The 27,321-nt window shown below is 37.5% G+C and overlaps 3 protein-coding genes across 10 annotated transcripts; all 3 read right to left on the bottom strand.

Moving 5' to 3' along the window:
* Nucleotides 1-269: 269 nt before the first annotated feature.
* On the bottom strand, nucleotides 270-6,234 carry LOC8278765 (probable acyl-CoA dehydrogenase IBR3). The gene is made up of 17 exons (XM_015717910.3): nucleotides 6,007-6,234; nucleotides 5,763-5,897; nucleotides 5,520-5,660; nucleotides 5,052-5,183; nucleotides 4,697-4,882; nucleotides 4,386-4,463; nucleotides 4,116-4,235; nucleotides 3,622-3,720; nucleotides 3,403-3,520; nucleotides 2,917-3,182; nucleotides 2,623-2,817; nucleotides 2,140-2,282; nucleotides 1,893-1,977; nucleotides 1,612-1,821; nucleotides 1,064-1,216; nucleotides 814-918; nucleotides 270-726 (listed from the first exon to the last, which is right to left on the bottom strand). The coding sequence occupies exons 1-17, from the start codon at nucleotides 6,139-6,141 to the stop codon at nucleotides 535-537; spliced, it is 2,493 nt and encodes an 830-aa protein (XP_015573396.1). The 5' UTR covers nucleotides 6,142-6,234; the 3' UTR covers nucleotides 270-534.
* A 6,159-nt stretch (nucleotides 6,235-12,393) lies between these two features.
* On the bottom strand, nucleotides 12,394-18,775 carry LOC8278766 (probable acyl-CoA dehydrogenase IBR3). 2 transcript variants are annotated; one of them, XR_001535059.2, is made up of 18 exons: nucleotides 18,366-18,775; nucleotides 18,158-18,292; nucleotides 17,913-18,053; nucleotides 17,445-17,576; nucleotides 17,101-17,286; nucleotides 16,777-16,854; nucleotides 16,497-16,616; nucleotides 16,041-16,139; nucleotides 15,820-15,937; nucleotides 15,312-15,577; nucleotides 15,016-15,210; nucleotides 14,643-14,785; nucleotides 14,395-14,479; nucleotides 14,106-14,315; nucleotides 13,542-13,694; nucleotides 13,289-13,393; nucleotides 12,927-13,199; nucleotides 12,394-12,620 (listed from the first exon to the last, which is right to left on the bottom strand). XR_001535059.2 is itself a non-coding variant. In XM_015717825.3 (17 exons), the coding sequence occupies exons 1-17, from the start codon at nucleotides 18,564-18,566 to the stop codon at nucleotides 13,008-13,010; spliced, it is 2,559 nt and encodes an 852-aa protein (XP_015573311.1). In that variant the 5' UTR covers nucleotides 18,567-18,775; the 3' UTR covers nucleotides 12,685-13,007. The 2 variants fall into 2 exon arrangements, 1 of the variants encoding a protein (XP_015573311.1); XM_015717825.3 differs by lacking the exon at nucleotides 12,394-12,620 and having other exon boundaries at nucleotides 12,685-13,199.
* Nucleotides 18,516-24,645, bottom strand: LOC8278767 (sucrose synthase 2). Of its 7 annotated transcripts, none has more exons than XR_007217505.1 (16): nucleotides 24,454-24,645; nucleotides 24,241-24,373; nucleotides 23,998-24,149; nucleotides 23,705-23,900; nucleotides 23,342-23,460; nucleotides 22,995-23,211; nucleotides 22,723-22,818; nucleotides 22,423-22,596; nucleotides 21,742-21,858; nucleotides 21,472-21,638; nucleotides 21,133-21,357; nucleotides 20,150-20,471; nucleotides 19,824-20,068; nucleotides 19,618-19,756; nucleotides 18,956-19,153; nucleotides 18,516-18,854 (listed from the first exon to the last, which is right to left on the bottom strand). XR_007217505.1 is itself a non-coding variant. In XM_015717826.2 (15 exons), exons 1-15 carry the CDS (start codon nucleotides 24,531-24,533, stop codon nucleotides 19,475-19,477), a joined length of 2,421 nt encoding a protein of 806 aa, XP_015573312.1. In that variant the 5' UTR covers nucleotides 24,534-24,645; the 3' UTR covers nucleotides 19,270-19,474. The 7 variants fall into 7 exon arrangements, 3 of the variants coding, with proteins under 3 accessions (XP_015573312.1, XP_002516963.2, XP_015573315.2); XR_007217506.1 differs by having other exon boundaries at nucleotides 23,705-23,897; XM_015717826.2 differs by lacking the exons at nucleotides 18,516-18,854; nucleotides 18,956-19,153 and adding an exon at nucleotides 19,270-19,513.
* Nucleotides 24,646-27,321: the final 2,676 nt, after the last annotated feature.

The raw sequence follows: 27,321 nt of genomic DNA, 5'->3' as shown, positions 1-27,321 counted from the left end.
CATGTCACGCAATGATATATTCATCCGTGACTCCTGACTGATATTTTGCGACGAAGCTAAGACGCTGATGGTATCTTTTACTGACTGTCGTTGCAGCCTGTAGGTTTTTAGCGACAGAAAAATATTCACTCCCACAAATACCCTCTGAACCGTTGTGGTGAGCAAATAGTAAATACGTTTCTTCTCCGGAACCAAATTACCTTACATTCTCATAAATATCCGTCCACCGTTTTTGGACTATTAATTGACAAAATAGCTGACACGAGCTGTGAATGAATTGATGAATTTTGGATCATTTTAAAATAATCAGATAAATCATGCTATTCTACACACAATTACACTTTCTCAGATCTGAATTTTTAAAATTTATTTTCAACCCCCTCTTGTGTTACTTTATTTTTTTGTTTCCTCTTTCTTTAACTTCCGAAAATAAACAAGCATGCATTTTCTAGCTTTTATTTTTATTGCAGGGGGAGGACAGCTCCGACTTGAGCTCCCAATCGAGGCAAGTGCTCGAAGTTCTATCGTATGCTTTCAGAGCTTAGCTCTCTGTAACTCTAACTTGGCAATGGTACCCAAGTGGACTTCATCAGGGCCATCTGCAATTCTCAGTGTTCTTGCTGTAGCCCAAAGATGTGCCAAAACGGTATCTGACGATAGGCCTGCTGCCCCATGTACTTGCATTGCCATGTCAAGAACCTTCAATGCCATGTTTGGAGCTGCTACCTGTTAACGTTATTCCCCATCTTTGTTTAATTAATATTCTTAATTTTTTTAAAATATGACAACAATAAATCATGCTGACAAATGTACCTTGGCCATTGCAATAGTTCCACGAGCCTTTTTGTTCCCAAGCCTATCAAGCTGGTCGGCAGCCTCCAAAACCAACAGTCTGGTTTTCTCCAGTTCTACTCGGCACTGCATAAAACAAACAATTTTACAGGATTACCAAGAAGTTCCTGGATTTTTACTGAAACGTAACATTTCCCCACTTTCTTCAGGTACACAAAAAGAAAATTATTCCACGATATATGTACTCTGACAAAATGCTAAATCAAAACACCTTTGCAATATCTGAACGAAATGAACCATGCTCGGCAATCAATTTTCCAAACGCTCTTCTATTGAGAGCCCTTTGAACCATCAGTTGCATTCCACGCTCAGCAGCACCAATCAATCTCATGCAATGGTGCAATCTTCCAGGACCCAGTCTACCCTGCAAGAAAGAAGAGCCACGAATGATGTCATATTCACTTGGAAGTGGCAGAACTGCTGAAATTTCAAGCCATGGATGCAATCAGCAGCTTGAGTACACCAATTTCCTCAGTTGACAACAAACACTTTAAATGTAGAGATTCACAAGTGTTCTCTCAAGAGGTTCTACAAGTGTATTTATACATGCCTAACATAGAACTGATAGAAAATCGGCACACAAGGCAAACCTTATAAATCTTGCCTATACAAACAAGTTTTGCTAGAAGCTCGCACTTCAACCCTTGACAGTCTTAAATTGAATAAATTTTTTGTTAAAAGCTCATTATAATGAAAACAACTTATCTACCAGAATGTTAATCCATTATATTACTTCCAAAAGGAAAGAACCAACTTTACCTGCGCAATTTCAAACCCACGTCCTTCGCCCAGTAGTATATTCTTTGCAGGCACACGTACATTTTCAAATGAAATTTCAGCATGACCATGAGGTGCATCATCAAAGCCAAAAACCATTAGTGGTCTCTTTATGTGTACACCTGGAGTCTGAACATCCACTAAGATCATGGACTGCTGCCTATGTTGGGGAGCAGTGAAGTCAGTCTTTCCCTGCATATTTTTCAAATGACCGTTTAACAACATGGACAATCATAAAAACCACCCAGCCCAACCATACTAACCATCACTATAAGAACTCTACACCTTGGATCCATGGCGCCACTTGTCCACCACTTTTTCCCATTGATGATATATGAATCACCTTGCCTGTACAAGGAAAGGAAATATAGTTACAGACAACTAAGCAGAATATAACAAATTGTGTGCTTCAGATAACTATCACAAGTACTAACACCCTAGAAGCAAATATTTGAGCATAATTGTATCCACTTTTAGTTAGAAATGGACATTTCATCCTCGACATGTTACCTTCTAATAGAACACTCGATATTTGTAGCATCGGATGATGCAACCTGTGGTTCTGTCATTGCAAATCCAGAACGGATCTTTCCTTCAAGCAGTGGAATGAGCCATTCCAGTAGTTGTTCTTTGTTCCCATACCGCAGCAATACCTATGATGTAAAAGTAAATGAACTAAGAGAGCATAAAGATGTAAATGCACAATGCAAGAAAAACATACTATATCATTTTACATGCAGACTCTGAAAAGCTATTCAGATGCATGACCTTTCAAATTCATTGAGGCAATAAAAGCTTTTTGCAGCCAGCTTATCTCAAACTCCTCTCCTATGAAAAAAAGAATCTCCAACTATTTTATCCAGGCAGTATTACTTCTTTTCTTGCCAACTTTAGATTTTAAGAGAACATTGCAAGAAAAAATTACTGAATGGTGTAAGTGGTAATTATTCTTACAAATATTTACAGGCCTTAAAGAACATGAACTCATTTTACCTCCATATTTCCAGTGTCAGGCGCACCACAATTGAACACTTGCGGAGCCCAAACAGAACGGCCCATGATCTCACAAAGGTAACCATATTCAAGGTTTGAGAGGCCTGCACCAAGTAATTGATCATGTGTATTGTTGGAGACAGCAGAGTTACTTCCATTAAAGATAAGTTTTCTCGCTCTTTCAGCACTATCTAGCTGCAGAAAAGCACAAGGTCAATGAATTTTGTGGTTGAAACTTGTAACATACAGTGAGGAATGGTTAAAAGACAGCCAAGAACGATGAGAAAAAAATACAGGTATCCATAAGTTCCAAAGTCCTTCTTTCTTTGCCATTGCCTTCAACCTCTCCTCTTCTGGATGCACTGTCCAACGTGACGAGGACTGAGCAAGCTTGTAGAACTCATTTTCCAAAGGATAAATGTGATCTTCCATAAACTTGATTAATTTTCTCCTCAATCCCAGCACCTTTTCGCTGGGAACAAACCTCCCACCTTCTTCTGAAAAGCCCTGAACTTCGTTCTCCTTGCCAAACTGTGCTGTGTAAATCCGTCCAATTGGAGCTGCATGGCAAAGAGAAAAAATCCTTAGGCAAGAGGCTTGTATAGAACTCTATTGTGTAATTCCATTTTTCTTGACTGCCACCCTGCACAATTCTATTAGATTTTTAATAATACCTCTCAAATTTACAGAGCTCTAACTGGTTACTTAGGTTTCATGATAAGCATTATATGGTTATCATAAAGTTGGTAGACATATAAAACTAAGAAAATATAAAGCTACCAGATGGTGGCTGATCTGGAAGGACTGATTTTTTTGAGATAAAATCCAATGCAAAGTCTATCAGGCCATTAGCTTGATTTCCCGCATTTCGGGCACGCTCACCTCCTGTAGCATTACCCTGTATTGGAGACAAAATGATATCGTATAGACCTTCCATGACAAGAATGTTTCCAAAATGTTAGCAACAAAGATACAAAAGTTTAATGTTTAAGAGATTACCATAATCCACCTACTATGCACCCCAGCATAAATAGATGCCCCACGAAACATACCGAAGGCAACGTAGAACTTCCATTGATTGGCTGGCCATGGCTTTCCCTAGATTGCAACAATTGCAGCATCCAATTTTTTTTCAAACAGTGGACTTATACAAAAAATCAACAGATAATCATCTACATAAGCACAAAAGAAACATAGTTTTGGATGCACAACTAGTTTTCTAACTTGCAACCAGAAAGTCATCCAAACTCCACCAGAAGAGCAATCTGCATAATATAAATAGGCTGAAAACCTAATGGAACATTATTCTCAGCCAATCAGCTTTGATACTTTGTACACTTATTTGTACCCCCATCACCACCATCTAGATCCATTAATATTTACCGACCGAGTAAAATTTTCAACACCCATTAATTAACTCACATAGAACTAAAATTTGCAACAATGTTCCTAGGCAAACCAAAAAGGTAAGAGAGCTTCCGAATGAATCTTACAGAGGCAGAGCAGTATTCTGCCAGATATTCTGCTTGCGAAGGGATTCCGTCTGGAATTCCAGTACGTTCGAAGCCTTTACATAATTGTTGATTATCAAGGTTAATATCCACAAGATAAGCCTGCCATGAAAATTTAACAATTAACTTAGATATGTTACAGGAGCAAAGGTAAGACTTTTACTACTCAAATCTACATGATTAAGTAGAATATTCAAGCATCTGTATTACAGTATAGAAGGTAAATACAGGAGGCAACACAGGGCTCAATACCATACAGCTGTATGCAACATCACACATCTGGTTTCCAAGAGTAGATAATTCCCAGTCAAGAATACCAATCACCCGATCCTGCATCATTGATAGTTTCTCACCACATTAATGCCTCAAAAATATTAAAATGTAAAAGAATAAGATTTAACTACAGTAACAATATAATAGCATAATCGCTACTGCATCCACATTTCTTTCAGCATAATAAACTTGATAGAAAGAGACACTCAAATAAGCATCTAAGCATCCACATGGATTGAAAAGAGATGAATTATAGTGTGTTCAAATTTATGACTTCTAAAACAACAGACCTCAATGGGATGAAATACAACATTATCCATGCGAAAATCTCCATGAACTATTCCGGCTGATGCTCCCAAGGAATCTTCAGGAGGAATATTTTGCTGTAACCAATGAGTGAGATCCAACATCTTGGGATATCTAGGAGATTTACCCTCACCAGTTGAAGCAATGTATTGTTTGGCCCATCTCTCTACCTAAAAATGAAAATAAATCATAAGCACCACCATTAAGTCGTATCAATGGAGTAGCTTCCTTGCGCACTAAATAAACCTTAACTGATATTATCACAAAATTTCTCTCTTCTATGTGAGAAATTATACAATACAACAAGAACTAATATGCAGAGATATAAAATTCACTCACCTGTCGTTTACAATAATTATCACGGCGTCCATATTTCCCTAAACCAATAGAATCCACATCGGCAGTGTGAAGAGCAGCCAGCACTCTTGCAGTTTCAAGGTATATTGCCCTCCTCCTCAGAGGTGCTACTCCCTAATCAAACAAAATTTCGGTTTAATATTACGAGTCCTCAAACTTATATCACAACAATTCACAAAGAAACCCAGATTATTGAGTGTGTTTGTAAAGACTTAGAATGCTAATTGAGTTTTATATTAGTCAATTGTTGTGCTTGTAAAGCCCGGAGTTGCTACAATAAAATTAAAAGAAGAAGCATTGTGAAATAAATAAGAACATGCCAAAAATGACCTGATTTTTCAAAAATTTAATTCGGATGAACTGATGCACATGATTTTTAACAAACAAAGCCAATGTGTCTACCAGGTCAAATTTACCAAAAAGAACACAAAATCAGAAATAATGGGATACCGGTAACTTGGGGTCAACGAAAATGCGTCCTTCCAAATACTCCATAATGTAAAATGCAGTTCCAATTACAGTTGCATCTGTACACAAACAGTACACTTTTGGAGCTGGAACATTTGTGTGCTCACCTAGCGCTCGCAGAACCTGTAGAACAAAAAAAGAGATTGAGCCTTGTGATAGAAAACAGTAAGGAATTTTATCTTTCTCAGGAAAAAGCAGTAAAGAGAATCAATAAACCGAGATTACCATATACTCTCTGTCCACGGCATGAGCAGACGGAAGCAATTTGCCAGGTGGCTTCTTCCTCAAAACGTATCGTTTAACAGCGACTCCATTAGCAGCTTCCAACAGAAACGTAGGGTTTGATTGTCCATGCCCGAACTAAAAATTTAATTAATTAAGTAATCAATTAACGCACAAAATCGAACGTTAGAAGAAAATAGAATAAACAACAAGAAAAGGAGAAGTGTAAAGAATTCGGGATAGTTACCTGTTGGACGACGAAGGTCGAAGGAGAAACAGGACAATCAGCGACGTTAGAAGAGATGTAGCGAAGTAAGGCGTCGCGATCAAATTCGTGAGCTGCTTGAACGGGTTTTAACAAGTCAGATGTACGTAAGGCCATCGATTTCTAGTTTTGTGAAAGAAGTTGGAATTTTTATCAGTGGTTTGGGCGTTGGAGCATATGAACATGAAATGAATATGGGATTGAGTAATGTGATGTCATCTATTTTGTTGCTTTGAAAATATCGAATAGACACATTTACATGGGTGTCACATAATACTATTTTAATTATTAAATTTATTGAATTTAATTTTAAATGTTAAATGAAAATTTTCCTAATAGAGTGATCGACTATTTTCTAATAATTACATATGTAAGATTTAGTAATGTTTATATTTTATTTTATAAAGTATACAAAACTTTTTAATAAATTAACAGTTATTAAAAATAAAACTTTTATAATATTGATGTGATGTCACATTTGTGAATTAAACATTATAATCACAGTAGGATAAGGACTGATTAGTTATCCTTTTACGTGCGAGTGGTGTGTGCATGCACATTACGCGCTAAAACAGGTAAATTTTGTGGAGACAATACACAGACAGGACTTGTGAGAGAGTTTGGCCAAATTTTCGTACTTGTTTTCACATTTTCAATCTGATGCATGCCAACACGTTTCTAATCTATTGGCTTATTGTCGATTGTGTTTCTTAATTTTTTTCTAAGAAAGTTTTGATATCAGATCTAAATCATAAGAAGATTTAGAAAAAAAAAAACTGATTTTTATAGTTTTAGCTAATGGATTTAAGGGGTTTTATTTCTCTTAATAGAGAATCTCAAATTAATTGTGTCTCTAGACATATATTCGCTTTTGGAATCTTCTATTTTATGAAACATGAGCTACGAGAATGAAATGATTGCACTTAAACCTAAAACAAATCATACGTACGATAGAGTGGTATGTCTTGAACAAATTGTGATGAAAATACAGTCTATTTATTTTATTATAAGTTATTTATCATATCTTATCATTCTCGATAAATGGACAACCTAAAAAGGCCATGTAAAGGTGTTGGTGTTGGGCCACGTTGGATCCAGCACAAAAATTGGTAAAGGAAAAGAAAAAAAAAAGAAAACCCTTTCCCTTTTTCCTATTTTTTGTGTGTGCGATGGGGAGAGAAGGAGAGAGAGAAAGAGAGAGAGAAGGAGAAAGAGAAGGAGAGAGAAATAGAAGATGGTGAAGAAGAAGAAAACGAAGATAAAGGTGATCTCTTTGATTCCATTACCTTGATTGAGTCTCTTCCAGTTTGTAAGTAGAGTATTTCTTAGTTTTCTCAAATCTGAGTTTGCTTGGGTTTGGATGAAATTGGGGTTGGAAGCAGGTATTTTCTGTAATGTGTTACCTCTTGTATTATCTCTCTATTAGCAGATATATATCTCAAGTTTAGGGCTAAAACTTGAGAAGAACAATTGTATCCGTTTTGTTGGTATAGTGAAAGTTTGTCGGTGTGCCTGTGGTTTTTTACCTTCCAAGTTGAGAGGGTTTTCCATGTAAATTTGATGTCTCTTGTGTAATTGTGCTTGATTGTTTATTTACTTTGGCTTGTGCATTTAAATGTTGAACCTCTGGTACCAATCGGTACGGTGCTCAATTTATCCATTTCTCATTGGTTGATTACACAATTGCATTTCTCTTATTTGGTATTGAAAGATAAAAATCCTAACAAGTGGTATCAGAGCCTCAAGTTTCCTTTGAGAGTGCTTTTGTAGGTTGAAATAGAAGGTAGTAGCACCATGATCAAGTTGACAAACAACAACTGGCAGATATGGAAATCCAAAATGGAGGATATCCTTTACTGCAAGGATTTTTATGAACCGGTTGAGGAAGATAGTGCAAAGTCGAAAGATATGGCCTCTGCTGATTGGGCTAAATTGAATCGAAAGGCGGTCGGCACAATCAGACAATGGCTTGATGACAGCGTATATCACCATGTAGCGAGTGAGATGAGCGCACAAAAGTTATGGAAGAAGCTGGAGTCGCTGTATGAGCAGAAAACTGCAGCTAACAAGGCATTTCTGATCCAAAAACTGATGAATCTGAAATTTAGAGAAGGTACAAGTGTTGTTGAGCATCTAAATGAGTTCTAGAGCCTGATCAATCAATTGTCAGCGATGAAGATGACCTTCGATTATGAGTTACAGGCTTTGTTGCTTTTGGGATCATTGCCGATAGTTAGGAGACCTTGGTTGTGACAATCAGTAATGCAGCTCCGAATGGTGTGGTCACTATGAGTATAGTTACTAGTAGCTTGTTCAACAATGAGACAAGAAGAAAGTCAACTAATACAAATGGTGCACATGCCCTTGCCACAGAGAATAGGGGGAGAGCTGAATACAGACAACAATCAAGAGGTCGTGGCAAGTCCAGAGGCAGGTCAAAGTCCAAGGGAAGACAGTGCTACCATTGTGGTAAAGAAGGTCACATGAAGAAAAATTGTAGAGCCTGGAAAAGACTACAGAATGAGGGCAAAAATCAGAAGAAAGAGGATGATAACAAGAATACCACAGCCACATTAACTGCAGATGATGTAGTGATTCTCTCTTGTGAAGAGGAGCAATGTCTACATGTGGAAGGTCACCAAGGAGTCGACTGGATAGTTGATACAGGTGCTTGCTATCATGCTACACCAAATAAAGAGTTCTTCGTGACTTACAAAGCTAAAGAGTTTGGTACAGTGAAGATGGGTAACACTAGTCACTCGAGCATCGTGGGTATTGGTAACATTTGTCTGCAGACAGATATGGGATGTCGGTTAACACTAAAAGATGTGCGGCATATTCCTGATTTATGCCCAAATCTAATATCTGGTGATGCATTGGACAAAGATGGATTCAAGCATTACCTAGGAGGTGGAGAATGGAAGCTCAGCAAAGGATCAATGGTTGTAGTAAGAGGGAAGTCGTGGCACTCCCTATACAGAACCCATGCGAAGGTGCTCAAGAATGGGTTGAATGCAGTACAAGCTGAAAATTCTCTAAATCTGTGGCATCAACGCCTTGGCCACATGAGTGAGAAAGGATTACAAATCTTAGCGAGGAAGTCACACATCCCCTCTACCAAAGATGAGATTCTAGATCCATGCGTCTATTGCCTATTTGGTGAGCAACATCGAGTCTCTTTTAGTCAAACATCAGAAAGAAAATATAAGGTATTGGATTTAGTTTACTCTGATGTGTGTGGTCCCTTTGAGGTGGAGTCTTTGGGTGGCAATCAATATTTTTTGACCTTTATTGATGATGCATCTAGAAAGGTATGGGTTTATTTTCTAAGAACGAAGGACCAGGTGCTCAAATGTTTTCAAGAGTTTCATGTCATGGTAGAGAAGGAGACAGACAAAAAGTTGAAATGCCTCCGTTCTGACAATGGCAGAGAGTATACCTCCAAGGAGTTCAAAGCATATTGTGCACAATATGGAATTCGATATGAGAAGACAGTACCTGGAACCTCACAACACAATGGTGTAGCTGAGAGAATGAATCGCACTACTGTAGAGAAGGTCAGATGCATGCAAAAGATGGCAAAGTTGCCGAAATAGTTTTGGGGAGAAGCAGCTCGCACCGCTTGCTACCTCATAAACAGGTCACCATCTATTCCTTTGAAGTTTGAGATACCAGAAAGAGTATGGTCCAATAAGAATATGACATACTCTCATCTAAGAGTGTTCGGATGCAAAGCATATGTGCACATTCCAAAGGAGCACAGATCCAAGTTGGATAACAAAGCAACTCCATGTATTTTCCTTGGGTATGGAAACGAGGAATTTGGATACAGGTTATGGGACCTAGAAAAGAAGAAAATTATCAAGTGCAGAGATGTTGTATTCTATGAAGGCCAAACAATGATAGATCAGAAAATCGATAAAAAGTCAGAGAGATTTGGTGAGTCCATAGAACTCACATCAGTTCCTTTACCTGGACAGCCAGCAACAGCAGATGAAGATGAACATAATGAAGAAGCCACTGAGGAAACCTCTGACATGATTGGTAATGATGGTGATGATGAGGTCGTTTATGATGCTCATGAACAAAAGGAGCAACATCATCAAGGGGAACCATAAGAGCTCCAGGTAAGAAGGTTTGAAAGAGAGCACCAACCTTCTAAAAGATACCCTTCTTCAGAGTATATCTTATTGACGGAAGAAGAAGAACCATATAGTTTTCAGGAGGCACAAGCTTATAAAGACAAGGCTAAGTGGCATGATGCAATGAAGGACGAGATGCAGTCATTGCAAGAAAATGGAACATATGAGCCGGTGGAGCTTCCTAAGGGCCGAAAGACATTGAGGAACAAATGGGTGTTCAAGCTAAAAAGAGATGGAAATGGAGAAATTGTGAAGTACAAAGCCAGATTGGTAGTGAAGGGTTTTGGGCAAAAGCAAGGTATCGACTTTGAAGAGATTTTCTCACCAGTGGTGAAGATGACTTCCATCCGTACAGTGTTAGGTCTAGTCGCTAGTTCGGACCTTGAGCTTGAATAACTTGATGTGAAAACTGCATTCCTTCAAAGTGACTTGGAGGAAGAGATCTATATGGTGCAACCAGAGGGATTTGAAGTAAAAGGAAAAGAGAACATGGTCTGCAAATTGAAGAAGAATCTGTACGGATTGAGACAAGCTCCGAGACAGTGGTATAAGAAGTTCGACTCTTTCATGATGAATCATGAGTACCAGAGAACCAAGGCAGATCCATGTGTTTACTTCAAAAGATTTGCTAATGAAAAATTTCTAATCCTTTTTCTTTTATGTTGATGATATGTTGATTATAGGACAAGATGCTAAGATGATAGCCATGTTGAAGAATGAGATGTCCAAGTCATTTGACATGAAGGACATGGACCAAGCGCGCCAGATATTGGGCATGCAGATTACCCGTGATAGAAAGGCCAAGAGACTTTGGTTGTCACAGGAGAAGTACATTGAAAGGGTGCTTGAGAAATTCAACGTGAAAGGACAAAGGAAGTAAGTTGTCCACTTTCTAGCCATTTGAGACTGAGCAAGAAACTATGTCCATCTACAGAGAAAGAAAAGGATGAAATGTCAAGTGTGCCATACTCCTCAGCAATAGGGAGTTTGATGTATGCGATGGTTTGCACCAGGTCAGATATAGCTCATGCAGTTGGTGTGGTAAGCAGATTTCTCTCTAATCTTGGAAAACAACATTGGGAAGCAGTGAAGTGGATACTTAGATACCTAAGAGGCATTTCCAAGTTGTGTTTGAGTTTTGGAAAATGTGAATCTGTGCTAGAAGGCTACACAGAAGCTGATATGGCTAGTGATTTGAATCATAGAAAGTCTATTTCGGGTTTTGTGTTTACTTTTATAGAGGGATCCGTGCCATGGCAATCCAAACTGCAGAAATGTGTGGCTTTGTCGACTACAGAAGCAGAATACATTGCAGCCACCAAAGCTGGCAAGGAGCTATTGTGGTTGACTAGATTGCTTTTGGAGCTTGGTATGCAACATGAAGAGGCAGTTGTTTTCTGTGATAGCCAGAGTGCCATAGACTTGAGCAAGAATGCTACGTATCATTTCAGAACTAAGGACATTGATGTGAGATTTCATTGGTTGAGAGATGCTATAGAGTACCAGCAGATGAAGCTGAAGAAAATCCACACTGATAAGAATCCATCAGACATGTTGACGAAGATAGTTTCAAGAAACAAGCTTGAGCTTTGTTGCTGGCTTGTCGACATGGATACCAAGTGATGACTTGAAGATGGGTGTGCCTTTCTCCATGGGCTGGAGGGGGAGATTGTTGATGTTGGGCCATGTTGGGTCCAACCTAAAAATTGGCAAAGGAAAAAAAAAAAAAAAACCCTTCCCTTTTTTCCATTTTTTGTGTGTGCATCAAGGAGAGAGAAGAGAAGAGAGAGAAAAAGAGAGAGAAGGAGAAGGAGAAAGAAATAGAAAGTGGTGAAGAGAAGAAAACGAAGAAAAAAGTGATCTTTTTTATTCCATTACCTTAATTGAGTCTCTTCCAGTTTGTAAGTAGAATATTTCTTAGTTTTCTCAAATCTGAGTTTGCTTGGATTTGGATGAAATTGGAATGTGAAGCAGGTATATCCTATAATGTATTATCTCTCTATTAATAGAGATATACCTCAAGTTTAGGGCTAAAACTTGAGAAAAACAATTGTATCCGCTCTGTTGATATAGTAAAAATTTACCAGTGTGCCCGTGATTTTTTACCCTCCAATTTGAGAGAGTTTTCCACGTAAATTTGGTGTCTCTTGAGGATTGTGCTTGATTGTTTATTTACTTTGGCTTGTACACAATTTATCCATTTCTCATTGATTGATTACACAGTGCATTTCTCTTATTTGGTAGTGCATTTCTCTTATTTGGTATTGAAAGATAAAAATATTAACAAAAGGGTCTACAAGAAGAAAAATCATACTTGGCCTTAGTTATTTTCCTCGTGTGTAGAGAAGAGTTATCAACTATAATGCATTCACTCTCGTTATAGAATAGAATAGGTGCTGGTAGGGACCTGCCGTACGCATGAATCGCTTTTCTTTGCATTAAAAGTGATAATAACTGTTTAAGAGAAAAAAGAAAATGAAAAGAAAAATAAGTTGGTCAATTCAGAGACGTCCAAAAATAAAATAATGGATTCCGAGACTCATCTCAGAACAGTAGTGGTATTCTGCCATTGGCATTGACATGTGTTGTTAATCATGCGAATTTTATTTGTCATTTATAAAAATCCATAATTATACTCTCTCATGTCTTTTTTCTTTTATTTTTTAGAAAAAAAAAAGTTAATTATTTCTCCCCTTTTTCGATTGTTTTATTTTTACCACTCTCTTCCTTCAACTTCTAAAGGTAAATAAACTCGCTTACGTTTTCCTGCTAATGCTTGCTGCAGGGTGACGGCAGCCGAGATTTCAGATCCCAGACGAGGCAAGTTCTACTCGCATGCTTTCAGAGCTTAGCTCTCTGTAACTCTAACTTGGCAATGGTACCCAAGTGGACTTCATCAGGGCCATCTGCAATTCTCAATGTTCTTGCTGTAGCCCAAAGATGTGCCAAAACGGTATCCGATGACAGGCCTGCTGCCCCATGCACTTGCATTGCCATGTCAAGAACCTTCAATGCCATGTTTGGAGCTGCTACCTGTTACACATTATTCCCCATCTTTGTTTAATTAGTATTCTTAATCGTATTAAGTTTGACAACAGTATTATTTAGATAAACAAATTTACCTTGGCCATTGCAATAGTTCCCCGAGCCTTTTTGTTCCCAAGCCTATCAAGCTGGTCCGCAGCCTCCAAAATCAACAGTCTGGTTTCTTCCACTTCTACTCGGCACTGCTTAAAAACAGTCAATTTTACAGGACTACTATGAAATTCCTGGATTTTTGCTGAAACTTAACAGTTACCCATTTTCTTCAAGTAAATATAAAGAAAACTAATCCAAGATAAATGTACTCTCTGACAAAATGCTAAGTCAAAATACCTTCGCAATATCTGAACGAAATGATCCATGCTCAGCAATCAATTTTCCGAACACTCTTCTACTGAGAGCCCTTTGAACCATCAATTGCATTCCACGCTCAGCAGCACCAATCAATCTCATGCAGTGGTGCAATCTTCCAGGACCCAGTCTACCCTGCAAGAAAAAATAGCCATGAATGATGTCATATTCACTTGGAAGCTGAAGTTTCAAACCATATATGAAGTCAGCCAGCTTGAGTACATCAATTTTCTCAGTTAACAACCATATTTACTTTAAATATAGAAACTCAGAAGTGTTAGCATCTCAAGAGGTTCTAAAGTATATTACACATGCCTAATAAAGAACTGGTAGAAAATTGGCACACATGGCGAAATTTATAAATCTTGTCTATACAAGTCTTTATAAATTATAAGTATATAAGCTTGCACTTCAACCCTGACAACAAGTTGACAGCCTTGAAATTGAACTAAAAGTTTGTTCATAGATCATCAAAATATCGAAACAAGCTTGTCTACCACCGTGTTAATCCATTATACTACTTCAGAATGAAAGAACTGTCTTTACCTGGGCAATCTCAAACCCACGCCCTTCTCCCAGTAGGATATTCTTTGCAGGCACACACACATTTTCAAATGAAATTTCAGCATGACCATGAGGTGCATCATCAAAACCAAAAACCATTAGTGGTCTCCTTATCTGTACACCTGGAGTCTGGATATCCACTAAGATCATGGATTGCTGCTTATGTTGGGCAGCATTGAAATCAGTTTTTCCCTGCATATTTTTCAAATGAATTTTAAAAAAATGGACAATCATAAGAACCACCCAGCCCAATCATTCAGGAAGAACTAACCATAACTATAAGGACTCTACACCTTGGATCCATGGCGCCACTTGTCCACCACTTCTTCCCATTAATGATATATGAATCACCTTTCCTGTACAAGGAAAGTAAAAATAATTACAGAAAACTAAGCAAAAATGCAAACAAATTGTGCTTCACATAACTATCACAAGTACTAACATGCTAGGGGGCAAATAATTGAGCACAATTCTATCTACTTTTGGTTCAAAATGGACATTCCGTCTTCAGAATGTTACCTTCTGATAGAACACTCAATATTCGTAGCATCAGATGATGCAACCTGCGGTTCTGTCATTGCAAATCCAGAACGGATCTTTCCTTCAAGCAGTGGAATGAGCCATTCCAGTAGTTGTTCTTTGTTCCCATATCGCAGCAGTACCTATGTTGTAAAAGGGAATGAACTAAGAGAGCATATAGATGTAAATGCACAATGCAAAACATACCTCACCATTCTACATGCAGATTTCAAAAAGCTATTCAGATGCATGGCCTTTCAAGCTATTGCCACCATGAGGTTGAGGCAATAAAAGCTTTATAGAACCAGCTCATCTCAAACTCCTCTACCCTAACAAATGTTTCCAGGCCTTAAAGAACATAATCTCATTTTACCTCCATATTTCCCGTGTCAGGTGCACCGCAGTTGAACACCTGTGGAGCCCAAACAGAACGGCCCATGATCTCACAAAGGTATCCATATTCAAGGTTTGAGAGGCCCGCACCAAGTAATTGATCATGTGTATTGCTGGAGACAGCAGAATTATTTCCATTAAAGATAAGTTTTCTAGCTCTTTCAGCACTATCTAGCTGCAGAAAAACATAAAGTCAATGAGTTTTTGTGGTTTAGACTTGTAACATAAGGTGAGGAATGGTTAAAAGACAGCCAAGAATGATGAGAAAAGAAATACAGGTATCCACAAGTTCCAAAGTCCTTCTTGCTTTGCCAGTGCCTTCAACCTCTCCTCTTCTGGATGCACTGTCCAACGTGACGAGGACTGAGCAAGCTTGTAGAACTCATTTTCCAAAGGATAAATGTGATCTTCCATAAACTTGATCAATTTTTTCCTCAACTCCAGCACCCTTTTGCTCGGAACAAACCTCCCGCCTTCTTCTGAAAGTCTCTGAACTTCATTATCCCGGCCAAATTGTGTTATATAACCCCGTCCAGTTGGAGCTGCAGAGTGAAGAGAAAAAGCCCTTAGGCAAGAGGCTTGTGTAGAACTCTATTGTGTAATTTTACTCTTTCTTATCTGCCACTCTACATAATGTTCGTATTATCAGAACCCTGTTACATTTTTAACAATTCCTCTCAACCCAGTGTTCTAACTGGTTACTTAGGTTTCATGTGCTAAATTAAGCATTCTACAGTTATCATAAAGTTAATAGATCCATAAAATTAAGAATAGATAGAGCTACCAGACGGTGGCTGATCTGGAAGGACTGATTTTTTTGAGATAAAATCCCATGCGAAGTCTATCAGGCCATTAGCTTGATTTCCCGCATTTCGAGCACGCTCACCTCCTGTAGCATTACCCTACATTTGGGAATGAAACAATATCATATTGACCTTCCAAGACAAAAGATTCAACCAAAATTCAGCAATGGAGATATGAAAGTTTAGTGGTTCAAGTGATTACCATAATCCACCGACTATGCACCCCAGCATAGATAGATGCCCCGCGGAACATACCAAAGGCAACATAGAACTTCCATTCCCTGGCAGGCCACGGTTTTCCCTAGATTGCAACAATTGGAGCATTCAAAGTTTTTAAACAGTGGATATATACAAAACATCAACAGATAATCATCTACATAACCATAACGAAGTATAGTTTTAGAGGCACAACTGGTTCTTTAACTTGCAACCCTCCAAGCATTCTGCAAAAATAAGTAGGCCGAAAACCTAATTGAATGTTATTCTCAGCCTATCAACATTGATACTTCATACACTTATAGTACCCAAGTCATCACCCACTAGATCAAAAACCCACCAAGTAAATCTTCAAAATACCTAAATAAACTCACAAAGAACTAAAATTTTAACAATGTTCCTTGGCAAAATAATAAGAAAAATGCTTCAGAACAAGTCTTACTGATGCAGAGCAGTATTCTGCCAGATATTCTGCTTGTGAAGGAATTCCTTCCGGAATTCCAGTAAGTTCAAACCCTTTACATATTTGTGGATTGTCAAGGTTAATATCCACAAGGTAAGCCTGCCATGAAAAGTCAGAACAATTAACTTAGATATGTCACAGGAGCAAAGGTAAGACTTTTCCAACTATTCAAATCAACAGAACCTGCTTAAGTAGAATATTGAAGCATCTGTATCGCAGTGTAGAAACTAAATATAGAGGAAAAGACAGGGTTCAATACCATACAGCTGTAAGCAACATCACACATTTGGTTTCCAAGAGTAGATAATTCCCAGTCAAGAATACCGATCACCCGATCCTGCAACATTAATCGTTTCTCACTAGAGTAATGCCTCAAAAATAGTAATCGCCCCAATATATTTACACAAAGAAAAACTCTGATTACAATAACAATAACAAAAACAGAAATGCTACTGCATCCTCATTTCTTTCCGCATAATAAAACTTGATAGAAAGAGACAGTCGATAAAACATCTAAGCACCCAAGTTTAAGTTGATATGAAGTATATTTGCATTTGAACTTATAACTTTAAAAGCAACAGACCTCAGTGGGATGAAATACAACATTATCAATGCGAAAGTCTCCATGAACTATTCCTGCTGATGCTCCCAAAGAATCTTCAGGAGGAATATTTTGCTGCAACCAATGAATGAGATCCAACATCTTGGGATATCTAGGAGATTTACCCTCGCCAGTTGATTCAATGTATTGTTTGGCCCATCTCTCCACCTAAGAATAAAAGTAGATCATAAGCACCGCCATTACATGGTAGCTTCTCTGCTCAATAATTAAAACCTCAACTGGAATTATCATAAATTGCACTCTTCTACATGAGAAATTATACAATATAACAAGAACTAATATTCAGAGTTATGAAATTCATGCACCTGGCGTTTACAATAGTTATCTCGGCGTCCATATTTCCCTAAACCAATGGCATCTACATCAGCTGTATGAAGAGCAGCCAGTACTCTTGCCGTTTCAAGATATATTGCTCTTCTCCTCAGAGGTGCTACTCCCTGATCAAAGAAATTAATAGCTTAAATCTCCCAATCCTCAAAACTTGTATCACAATACTTCACAATGAAACCCAGATTATTGAGTGTGTTTGGAAAGTTTCAAGATGCCAATTGGATTCTATTTAGTCAATTTTAGTATTTGGAAAGCTCATAGATATTCTTTCAGCTTAGAAAAAAAAAAAAAGGCATTTTGAAAGTTTTTGAATAATGAAAAAAATAACCTGGTTTTGCAAATTCAGTTGATCTCTTGCACATAATTTAATTTTGCCTTGTTTACCAGGTCTAACTCTTTTTAAAAAAACACGCACACACAAAAAATCAGAGACAATGGTATACCGGTAACGTAGGATCAATAAAAATGCGTCCTTCCAAATACTCCATAATGTAAAATGCAGTTCCAATTACACTTGCATCTGTACACAAACAGTACACTTTTGGAACTGGAACATCTGTGTGCTCGCCCAGCGCTCGCAGAACCTGTAGAATATTAAGAACAAAGAAAAAGCCTTGTAATAGATAGTAAAGGATTTTATCTTTTTCAGCAAAAAAGAAAGTCGAAGAGAATCAACAACCGAGATTACCATATACTCTCTGTCCACAGCATGAGCAGACTGAAGCAATTTTCCAGGTGGCTTCTTCCTCAAAACGTATCGTTTAACAGTGACCTCATTACCAGCTTCCAACAGAAACGTAGGGTTTGATTGTCCATGCCCGAACTAAAGATTAACTAATTAATTAATTATTTAAATAAAACAAAAAGAGGAGAGTATAAAAATCCGAGATAGTTACCTGTTTGACGACGAAGGTCGAAGGAGAAACAGGAAAATCAGCGACGTTAGAAGAGATGTAGCGAAGTAAAGCATCGCGGTCAAGTTCGTGAGCTGCTTGAACTGGTTTTAACAAGTCAGGTGTACGGATCGCCATTTCTGTGATCTCTTGTTTTATGAAAGAAATTGGAGTTTTTATTAAGTGGTTATGGAGTTGGAACATATGAAGAGGAAAATGAATGCGCGAAAACAGAAGAGTATGGCGTTTCTGAGTAATATGATGTCAGGCTTTGAGAATATCGAGGAGTTCTGCCGATATGATGTGTTGTAGATTAGATTAGATAAGACAGTTGGTTAGCAGAATTTCTAGAAGAAATGTCAGATACTGTTTTTGGCGGCAACGTGCTACAGAGCGGTGGTCTTGCGGATTTGAGTTTTACGCTTGAGTGGACGTGCGTGCAGGCCACGCGCTAGGAGACGATGGATTTTGGAGAGACGTAGCCGACAGGATCTGTAACAGAGTTTGGCCAAATCTTCCATTCAAACAAAAACACAGAACGAATTCCAGCATTTGTAAATTGTAAATGGTTTTGCCCTTTGTGTTCCCTTTACCTTTATTCTCGTGCTGCCTGTTGTAATTGAGAATTTATATTATGGAGCTCTAATCTCACGCTTATGATCATTGCAGGAGTTACTAGATTATTTCCTTGTCCGTGGTTTACTACTGACTGAAGCTTCTATTTTTTCTTTCTTCAACTTCTTCTGATCATTTCTTTTTTCTGATGATATCGTCGTACTTGCATTTCTTACCTGAGTCATAAAACTAAAACATGAGAAGTAGACACTTGTCCATCTATTTGCATGCTTAGCAGTCCATGTTCGTTAGGATTGAATCTGTTGGTAAGAAAACATTTTAGGACATCAGCTGACATTTTCAAACTTTTAAAATAATAATATGACGAGGGTATTTAAGTTTTTTACGATTTGCAAAATTTAGAAAGAACAGCATTGCTACAAATACGAAAATGACTAAATGAGGAAATAACAACAACAGTCTTCGCATAAATCATAGTCAACATTAACAAGTAAAAAAAGAAAAAAAGAGGTGCCAGCTTCTTCAACTCGTGAAGTTTATTGCTGATCGTCAACTGCTAGCGGAATCGACTTTACCTTTACGAAAAAAAAAAAAAATTATTGTTCAGGTAGAGAAAGGGAATGGACTGCTTCTCGAACCAATTGTTACCTAAAAACTTGAGGAGAATGAGATTACTAACCAGATTGTTAAACTTGAGAATGTAAAACATCTCCAAATATCGTCTTATCTCTCTCCTCTCCAGCTTAGACACGTGCTTCCAGAAGCCATAAACTCCAGCTAATGTCAACAACCTCTTAGAATATATTTTCCATGTGTACCTGAACATTTAAGCTCAAAGTCAGTTATAGTATTCGGTGAAGGAGAGTTTTGAAAGCAAAAGCATACCTTTCATAAATTCGTTTAAGACCTCCATCAGAAATCGTGTTCCAGTAGCTAGGATCTTCCTTACACCGTTCAAAGAAGTTGATCAAGAGTGAAGCAGCCTGATCAGGGTGATGGGGATCAATATGGAACCCACAAGTACCATGCTCAATGATCTCGGCAGGGCCACCATGACAAGTGGCAAAGGTAGGAAGCCCACAAGTCATTGCTTCTATAACAGTGAGGCCGAAAGCTTCATAGAAAGCTGGCTGCCACAGAGAATACATGCGCTTAAAAGGGACTTTCTAAACAAGCTGGGGCAAGCATTTCAATATCTACACGCCACATACCTGTACGAAAACACCTTTTGCATCGGCAATGTAGCGGTAGAGCTCACCATTACGAGCACGATTCATTTGAGCAGCAACCCAACGGAACTGGCCAGCCAAATTATACTCTGTTATGAGGCCATGCATCTTTTTAATCTCGGCCATTTCTTCTCTGTCCCTGGATTTATTCACATCCATAGAACCACCAACCACAACAAGATTTACAAGCTCTCTTAGCTTGCTGCTCTTGCCGTACCACTCAACAAGTCCTGTCAAGTTCTTCACCCTATCAAGTCTTGACATGGAGAAGATAATCGGCTTTGATTGGTCGGTCAAATAACCACTGCATTTACCAAGATAAATAGGTTTCAAACGTTGTCACCTTTGCCACTTATGTTATCCATTAGGAGTACAAATTGCTAGAAGAATAAAGTTGATTGCATGTAATGAAATGGACTCGAAAAAAGAATCTGAAATCAACATCTTACATGATAATGTTGGAGGCTCGAATCACAAGAAACTGTGAAGCCTAGCTAGACTCGAAATGTTTCATCAACTAAGCATAGGATATCTCATGCCATTACAAACTCATTCTGAACGTAGTGTTAGCCCTCAATAAGATCTCAAATCCATATGAGGAGGCAGCACAAGAATAGATCAAAGTATACCCACAATCCTTTTCACCTTCTCCTGCTAATCCACAGGATTGAATTGTGAAAAACAATTAAGGGAGGGCAAAGGGGAAGTCGAATACGCATAAAGATGGAGTGAATAGTTGTGCTTGCAGTTCACTTTGGATTAGACCGTTGTACTTTCTATATCACCAAAGACAAACTACCTAGACATTCACTAATGTATCCGACAAAAGAAGAATTTCCAGAATGCTAAGCTGGGTAGTTATGCACCTACGACAACTATGAGAAATAGCAGTACTTGATGATATTAATGAGGCCTTAATAACATTACAACTAAACAATTTTCTAGCATAATTAAAAGACACTCACATATGCTCCTCATTCTGCTCAGGATCATATAAGAGCTCTTCAATGGCACCATGTAAAGCAGTGAGTCTTCTTTCCCTATCAGAGTATGGAAAATAAATGCACGAGTCTGCTCCTGGAGAGACAATATTAAACTTGGGATCGAAAACATTGATTCCATGAACAACTCGATAGAGGCCAGGAAGAGTAAAAGCAGTGTAGCCCTCATACTGCCCAATGTTATTCTTGCTGAAAGAAAGAACAAAATAGTCAAGCTAACAATGCTGGAAACGGTAAAAACTGAGATTGTGGTTGACCAAACTAATCTGGAGCATATCTTTTTCCCTCAAAGAAGAACCTTACTTTCCTGCAATCTCCTGATATGTGCTAGTGATGATAAAATCTGCATTATTCATTGCAATGATGTCAGCTGTAAACTGACTTGCAAAATGGTACTTGTCCTCGTATTTTCTCCAGTATATATCAGAATCTGGATATTTAATTTTCTCCAATGCATGTGCAATGTTACACTACATGGAAAATTCAATTTAAGAAATCAAATTCTTAAACTGATCAGGATTGTTGATTGTTGTACTGCCTCTTCAGAATATTAGTTTTGAAACTACAGCGAACCTGTGTAATTCCGAGCTTATAAGACAACAGAGAAGCAACAAGATTTCCATCACTATAGTTACCAATGATCAGATCTGGAACTCCCTGCAACTCAGCAGCAATTTCATTCGATGCATCCTGGTGGTGATAGCCAAATAAAAAATCAATGATGAAATCCACAAATATACATAGCAATTATCTACTGTCACATGGACTTTAGGTGAGATTGTGCCAATATTATCTTGATATTCTACATTCCTACCTTCCGTTCAACTTTTCTCATCAGTTTGATTTCATTGATCAATTATCATGGAAATAAGTACGCTTCAGTTATCCAAACTTCGACATATTTATGCTTTTCAATCACAACCAATATTTAACACACCAAAAAATTCCAAAGCTTCCAATAAGGCATCTTGACTATGACACAAGGCTAGATTCACACAACTAGAAGAAACAAAAACCAAGAGTCTACAAGCCAGAGTATCATTATACCACCATATGGTAGCGTCCCAAGTGAGGGATCAAGTATATATTTTATTACATTTTCTTGTATACTGATTCGCTCACTAGAAGGTCAAAGAGCCAACAAAGATAATCAGGTTGGATAGATTTTCTACCACCAATAAGCATGCCAGTAGAGAAAGAAAGAAAATACTGGAAAGTGCAAGGAAATATATAATATCTGTATTTAGAGCTTACATCTGCAAAGGTCTCCAAATATGGCCACACATCAAACCTTGAAATCCATTTACGAAGAATACCATTCTGAGTCCTAAAAGGAACCCGCAGAATATATGTGTTTTCTGTTCCACTAATTCTTTCAAGTCTTTGGTTGCATGTTGTGCCTTTTGCATGGGGTATCAGTCGAGTGACCTTAAACAACGTTCACGGAAATGTAAGATGAACTTCAAGATGAAAATTCATGTCAAATATTTTATTGAGAAAGAGAGGAAAATGGAAGATTTGTTTCAAGCAAAAAAAATGGTAAAGCACACTTACAATAAGGATTTTTGGGACAAAATCCAATCCCTGTTTTCGTATTTTAGAAACCATCTCATTCTCCAATGCACGCACTTGATCAAGAATGTAAACAATCTGCTCAATGATAAGCAGAAGTATCATACACTACATATTTACAAGGTAAACCCTTTCTGTGACTTACTAAAATGGAAAATTCATAATAGTTTTTGTTAGGATATAAATAAATGCATAATGACAGGATATATTTGGACACTTAAGTTTGGCCAAACAAGAAATGATCCAATCGATACCTGTCCACCAGTATCTGGCAATCCTAAAACATTTGCTTGGCCAAAGTAGCCATGAGGAGACACGATGACAACGTTGAAGACCATAGGAAGCATCCCAAGAAATGACTCTAAGGAAGCGGGATCGGGTGCCTGAAGGATGTCCATGAGCAAATGCACCATCTCTGATACCCGTTCTGCCCTGTCACCCCAACCTCTCTCAAAACCCATTGATTGTAAACTGGAGTTAAGAACAGTGGAGTGAAAAATTAAAGTAATGAAATAAATTAATAGTAAAGGTGAAAAGTGTTCTTCAAAAATTTGATTTTTTGCAACATCGGATATGTGAAAAGAGAAACTTAGCTGCTTACTCAAATTCAAACTCAGAAAATGGTGTATTAGGTGGAAACTTAGAAAGGTGCTCTTCTGCTCGTGCTAAAGCATAGTGAAGTGAGGATAGGTTCTGTATCCGATCATTAAGCATCAGTGCCTACAGAACAAAGAGGAAAAATCAAAACATTTTAGATTTATAAAAAGCAATAATCACTATCATGACTAACATATGCAGGAATATTTAGAGATCCTGATCATGAAAATGGTACCAATGAAACCAAACTCGAGGCAAATAAAGTTCTGAAGAGAACTTAAATGTGAAGGCAACTTATGCTATGGGTGCAACTTCACAAACTGAAACATGAAAGAATTACTTGTTGGAAAGCAATTAAAAAACTTACATGACCATCATGCTTATGCGTGCGGAGAAATTCAAGCAGAGGCTCCAAACTTTCTTTTTGTCGGAACATAACTGAAGACAGGTGACGGTTCAAGAATTGAACCCCATTTCCTATTGATGACGACCGGGTTGGCCGAGGAAATGTTGCATTAAATGGCTCAAAATCAAGTTCAAGCACATAACTCTCGTCGCACCTACTACAAATTTCAAAATCCAAAATTGCTGAATAGAATTATTCTATAATTAAATTAAACTCAAAAATAACCCAAACTTACTTAGTATAGAAATTCTTACTCTCCATCCGCGAGATCTTCTTTGAAACGAAGGAATTCAGAAACATTCAAATGATCCACACTAAGTTCATATACATTAACACGAACATATTCCCAAACACCAGGTCTTGGCCGAATTGCCATTGCAACAAATGGAGGCAGTACGATAGCTTCCTGCATAATTAACATACGCAGACTCTGATTATGACATTTATAAACTAAATCGCACAACAGAAAGTTACTACGATGAGTGCGAGTACAACACCTGAGTAGATTGAAGGACTTCAACAAAAGGACTGCGGCGAAGCTTCTCCATTGCTTCATCATCTACAACTACATTGTCGAGCTCACACAACAGATCATGAGTTTGCAATATTCCTTTCCCTTCAGCCACATGCCTAGCCAAAAACAAAATAAAATAAATAAAATCGATAAATTCATTGCTCAAAACTAGTTATCAAGGAGAGAGGTCATGAACCTGGTGAGAAGAGAAACAAGCTCGACTCTATAGACAGAGAGAATGTCATGCACTCTGTCACGAAAGCTAGAAAGCGGCATAATTGAGATATCTCAAATTCACACTCTACAAAACAACCTGTAGAAACAGCAATTGAAAAAAAAAAAATGAAATAGGCTAACAAGAGAATATAGATAGATAGATAGATAAGAGAGAGACCTCTGCTAGTGAAGTACATATTGCAATATATATATATATATATAGAGAGAGAGAGAGAGAGAGAGAGAGAATCGTGAAATCGAGACCAGATGGAGCAAAAATAACCAGAGAAAGAGCCACTCGGTGTCTAAAAGACGATGAACTTGACATTTGGATTGATGAGAAGCTCTTTTCCCTCGCTTTTACAACAGCTTCAAACGGTGGGCCTTTTCTTTGTTTTGTTTAACGACCATAGACTGTCACGCCCATTTGAGGTTTAAGGGTATGTGTACTTCACGCTCTATAGCCTAGTCTAACCGTTTCGCCGTTCTGGATCCATCTGGTCCGGTGATTTTATTATGGGCCAGATTCAACACTACTGGACCGAAACACTAACCAGTCACGACTCGTCGTTTATCTTAATCCTCGAATGAATTGTAGATCGCAAGAGAAAACGACAATTCGGTTGAGGCCTTATCATTTATTACGTAATTTTTTTATTTTAACTATGCATGTCATATTGCCTAAGTAGAAGCTGGAAGAGTTAGAAATTAAATTATCAATTAAGCCTAATTAAAAAAAAGTTAATTAGGAATCAGATTGGAAGAGTACTCCCCCCCTGCATGAAATTGAAATTGGATATCCATCATTCAATAATCTACTGCCACTCTTCCCTTTCTTCTTTTCCTTGAGTAAAAGTTGACCATTCTTTTTTATACGGGACTAAAAGGAGCAGATGTGATATGTTTGAATCTCTCCTAATTCTCCTATAGACTATTGAAATTAAATTAGCATAAAAGAAATTTAAGGATATGCTACTGCGATAGACACTTTAAAAATACGAATTATATAAAAGAATCATACCGCATTACATATTGAATAATTAATTTTAAATATTTTAATATTATTTATCTATTCAATAATTTATTATAACATGAAAATAGATTCCACGTGGAGGGTATATGCTCATGATTTAACTCTACCAACTTACGAGATTGTTCATTACTTCCCAGTAAAAGGGAGTAGAAACTGTATAGATTTATTCATTTAATGTAACTGTATATATTATACCATCCAATAATATGATAATACACAATCATCCCACTTTAGAAATATTCTTTTCCCATTATTCTAACATGAAGTAATAAATTGCAATAGTCTTTTTCATTTGTCTTCATGTTAATTAAGAATCTAATTGTTATTATCCGTTAATATTGTCTATCGCACCAAATTAGCATGCCTGACATAATGCACCGCTCCGGGCGTGTGTCTTTATAAACGAAGGAACTTCGTATCAAAAATATTAAGCAATCACAAGCAACAAACACCCCCAAAAAAGGAAAAAAGACGCCATACTGTGTCGAATGCAGTTAATTTGGTATTAATGGCAAGTCAAAAGGTGGATCGTCGTGCTCTTGAGGCTGCCGCGTCGGAAGGTTTCGCCACCATAGAAGCGCGCCTGACCAAGAAGCCAGCAACAGGGAGGGTTCAGAACCCCAATCATCAGAGAAATGAAGCTTCTCTCATTAACAGTAAAGAGGCAGCTAAACGCTATGGTTGTATGGTGATAGAGCGAGTCATCACTAGCGCAAAGGCTGCTCAAACTTATGGGGGCGTTTTGATAGGGCCTGCTATCAGTAGCGACACAGTAGTTCAACGTTACGGTGCCATATTGATTCCAGATCGCCCAAGGGACAAAATTCCTCGTGATACTGATTAAATACGTAAACACACCATGTACCAGCTGCTGCTAGCTCCATCTCCAAGCCTCTAGTCTAGGGCTTTGTAACACTGCTACTACTTTACATGCATATGCTTCTTGTGCATCATGCTTGCTGTTAACCTTCTTTGTCTTAATAGTTTAAATGTAATCTTGTATGGATGTTCTATATATATATGGATCAAACACTCAAAACATATAAAATAGAATAACCATTACAGATAGTCAGATACATCTTTTTAGTCATCAACTATAGTTCAAAAATAACTAAAATTAATGATATATATATGTATTAACAGGTTTAGCATGATTCAAGCTTGAGTATGATTCTCTCTTCCTTTGCTTGTGTATAAACTGCTATATAAACTTCATGCAAACAATTAGAACCTTAAAACTTAACTTAAAGAGAATTGTTTCTTTTTTAAATACCAGAATTAATAGATTAATCCAAATGCTAAAATCCAAATTCAAAACCAGCGGTGTCAAACATATTATTGAGATTGAATGGGGATTTTTGTATATTGTTTTTCTATAATAATTTTCTTTATTGAGATAATAGTAGATTCATTCAGTAGTGATCCATCCATCCATTTCAAAAAAATCAATTACAAAAGATCATCCACTTTCAGAAAACTAAAAAAACCACATCAGGATAATATATGTTGCTTTCTTGAGATCAAAGAAAGAATATCACGTTATCTTCAAGTTAACTAAAAAGAATATAGTTATAATAAAGAATCATAATAATAAAATAACAAAGTTCATCGAAAAGGAATACTAAAGTAAAGTAGGAACGGAAACAAAAAGGTGAGATCAAATATAATGATGATTTTTTCTTAATAACTAATTAAAGTAGGAATCAGAAAGAAATTAATAATTGCCTCAATGCAATTGTTTATCGGCAAAAAGTAGACATTACTTAAAAAGAAATGTTAAAGTAATTAAGATTAATTGCTTTTCCCCCCCTTTTT

Source organism: Ricinus communis, chromosome 9 (genome assembly GCF_019578655.1).
Source record: "Ricinus communis isolate WT05 ecotype wild-type chromosome 9, ASM1957865v1, whole genome shotgun sequence".
NCBI lineage: Eukaryota > Viridiplantae > Streptophyta > Magnoliopsida > Malpighiales > Euphorbiaceae > Ricinus > Ricinus communis.
The sequence above is the reverse complement of the archived record's forward strand: the minus strand, read 5'-3'. Positions and strand labels throughout refer to the sequence as shown.

Coding starts and splice junctions, on each gene's coding strand:
- LOC8278767 (XM_015717826.2), bottom strand. CDS start 24,533: ATGCCGCTTTCTAGCTTTCGTGACAGAGTGCATGACATTCTCTCTGTC. Junction 24,374..24,453: donor CTTGTTTCTCTTCTCACCAG/GTTCATGACCTC, acceptor GTTTTTGGCTAG/GCATGTGGCTGAAGGGAAAG. Junction 19,514..19,617: donor TTCTCAAGTTTAACAATCTG/GTTAGTAATCTC, acceptor TTTTTCGTAAAG/GTAAAGTCGATTCCGCTAGC.
- LOC8278766 (XM_015717825.3), bottom strand. CDS start 18,566: ATGTTCCAACTCCATAACCACTTAATAAAAACTCCAATTTCTTTCATA. Junction 17,287..17,444: donor ATAACTATTGTAAACGCCAG/GTGCATGAATTT, acceptor TTTTATTCTTAG/GTGGAGAGATGGGCCAAACA. Junction 14,786..15,015: donor CTGACACGGGAAATATGGAG/GTAAAATGAGAT, acceptor TTTACAACATAG/GTACTGCTGCGATATGGGAA.
- LOC8278765 (XM_015717910.3), bottom strand. CDS start 6,141: ATGGCCTTACGTACATCTGACTTGTTAAAACCCGTTCAAGCAGCTCAC. Junction 3,721..4,115: donor CAGAATACTGCTCTGCCTCT/GTAAGATTCATT, acceptor GTTGCAATCTAG/GGAAAGCCATGGCCAGCCAA. Junction 1,217..1,611: donor GTGGGTTTGAAATTGCGCAG/GTAAAGTTGGTT, acceptor TCTTTCTTGCAG/GGTAGACTGGGTCCTGGAAG.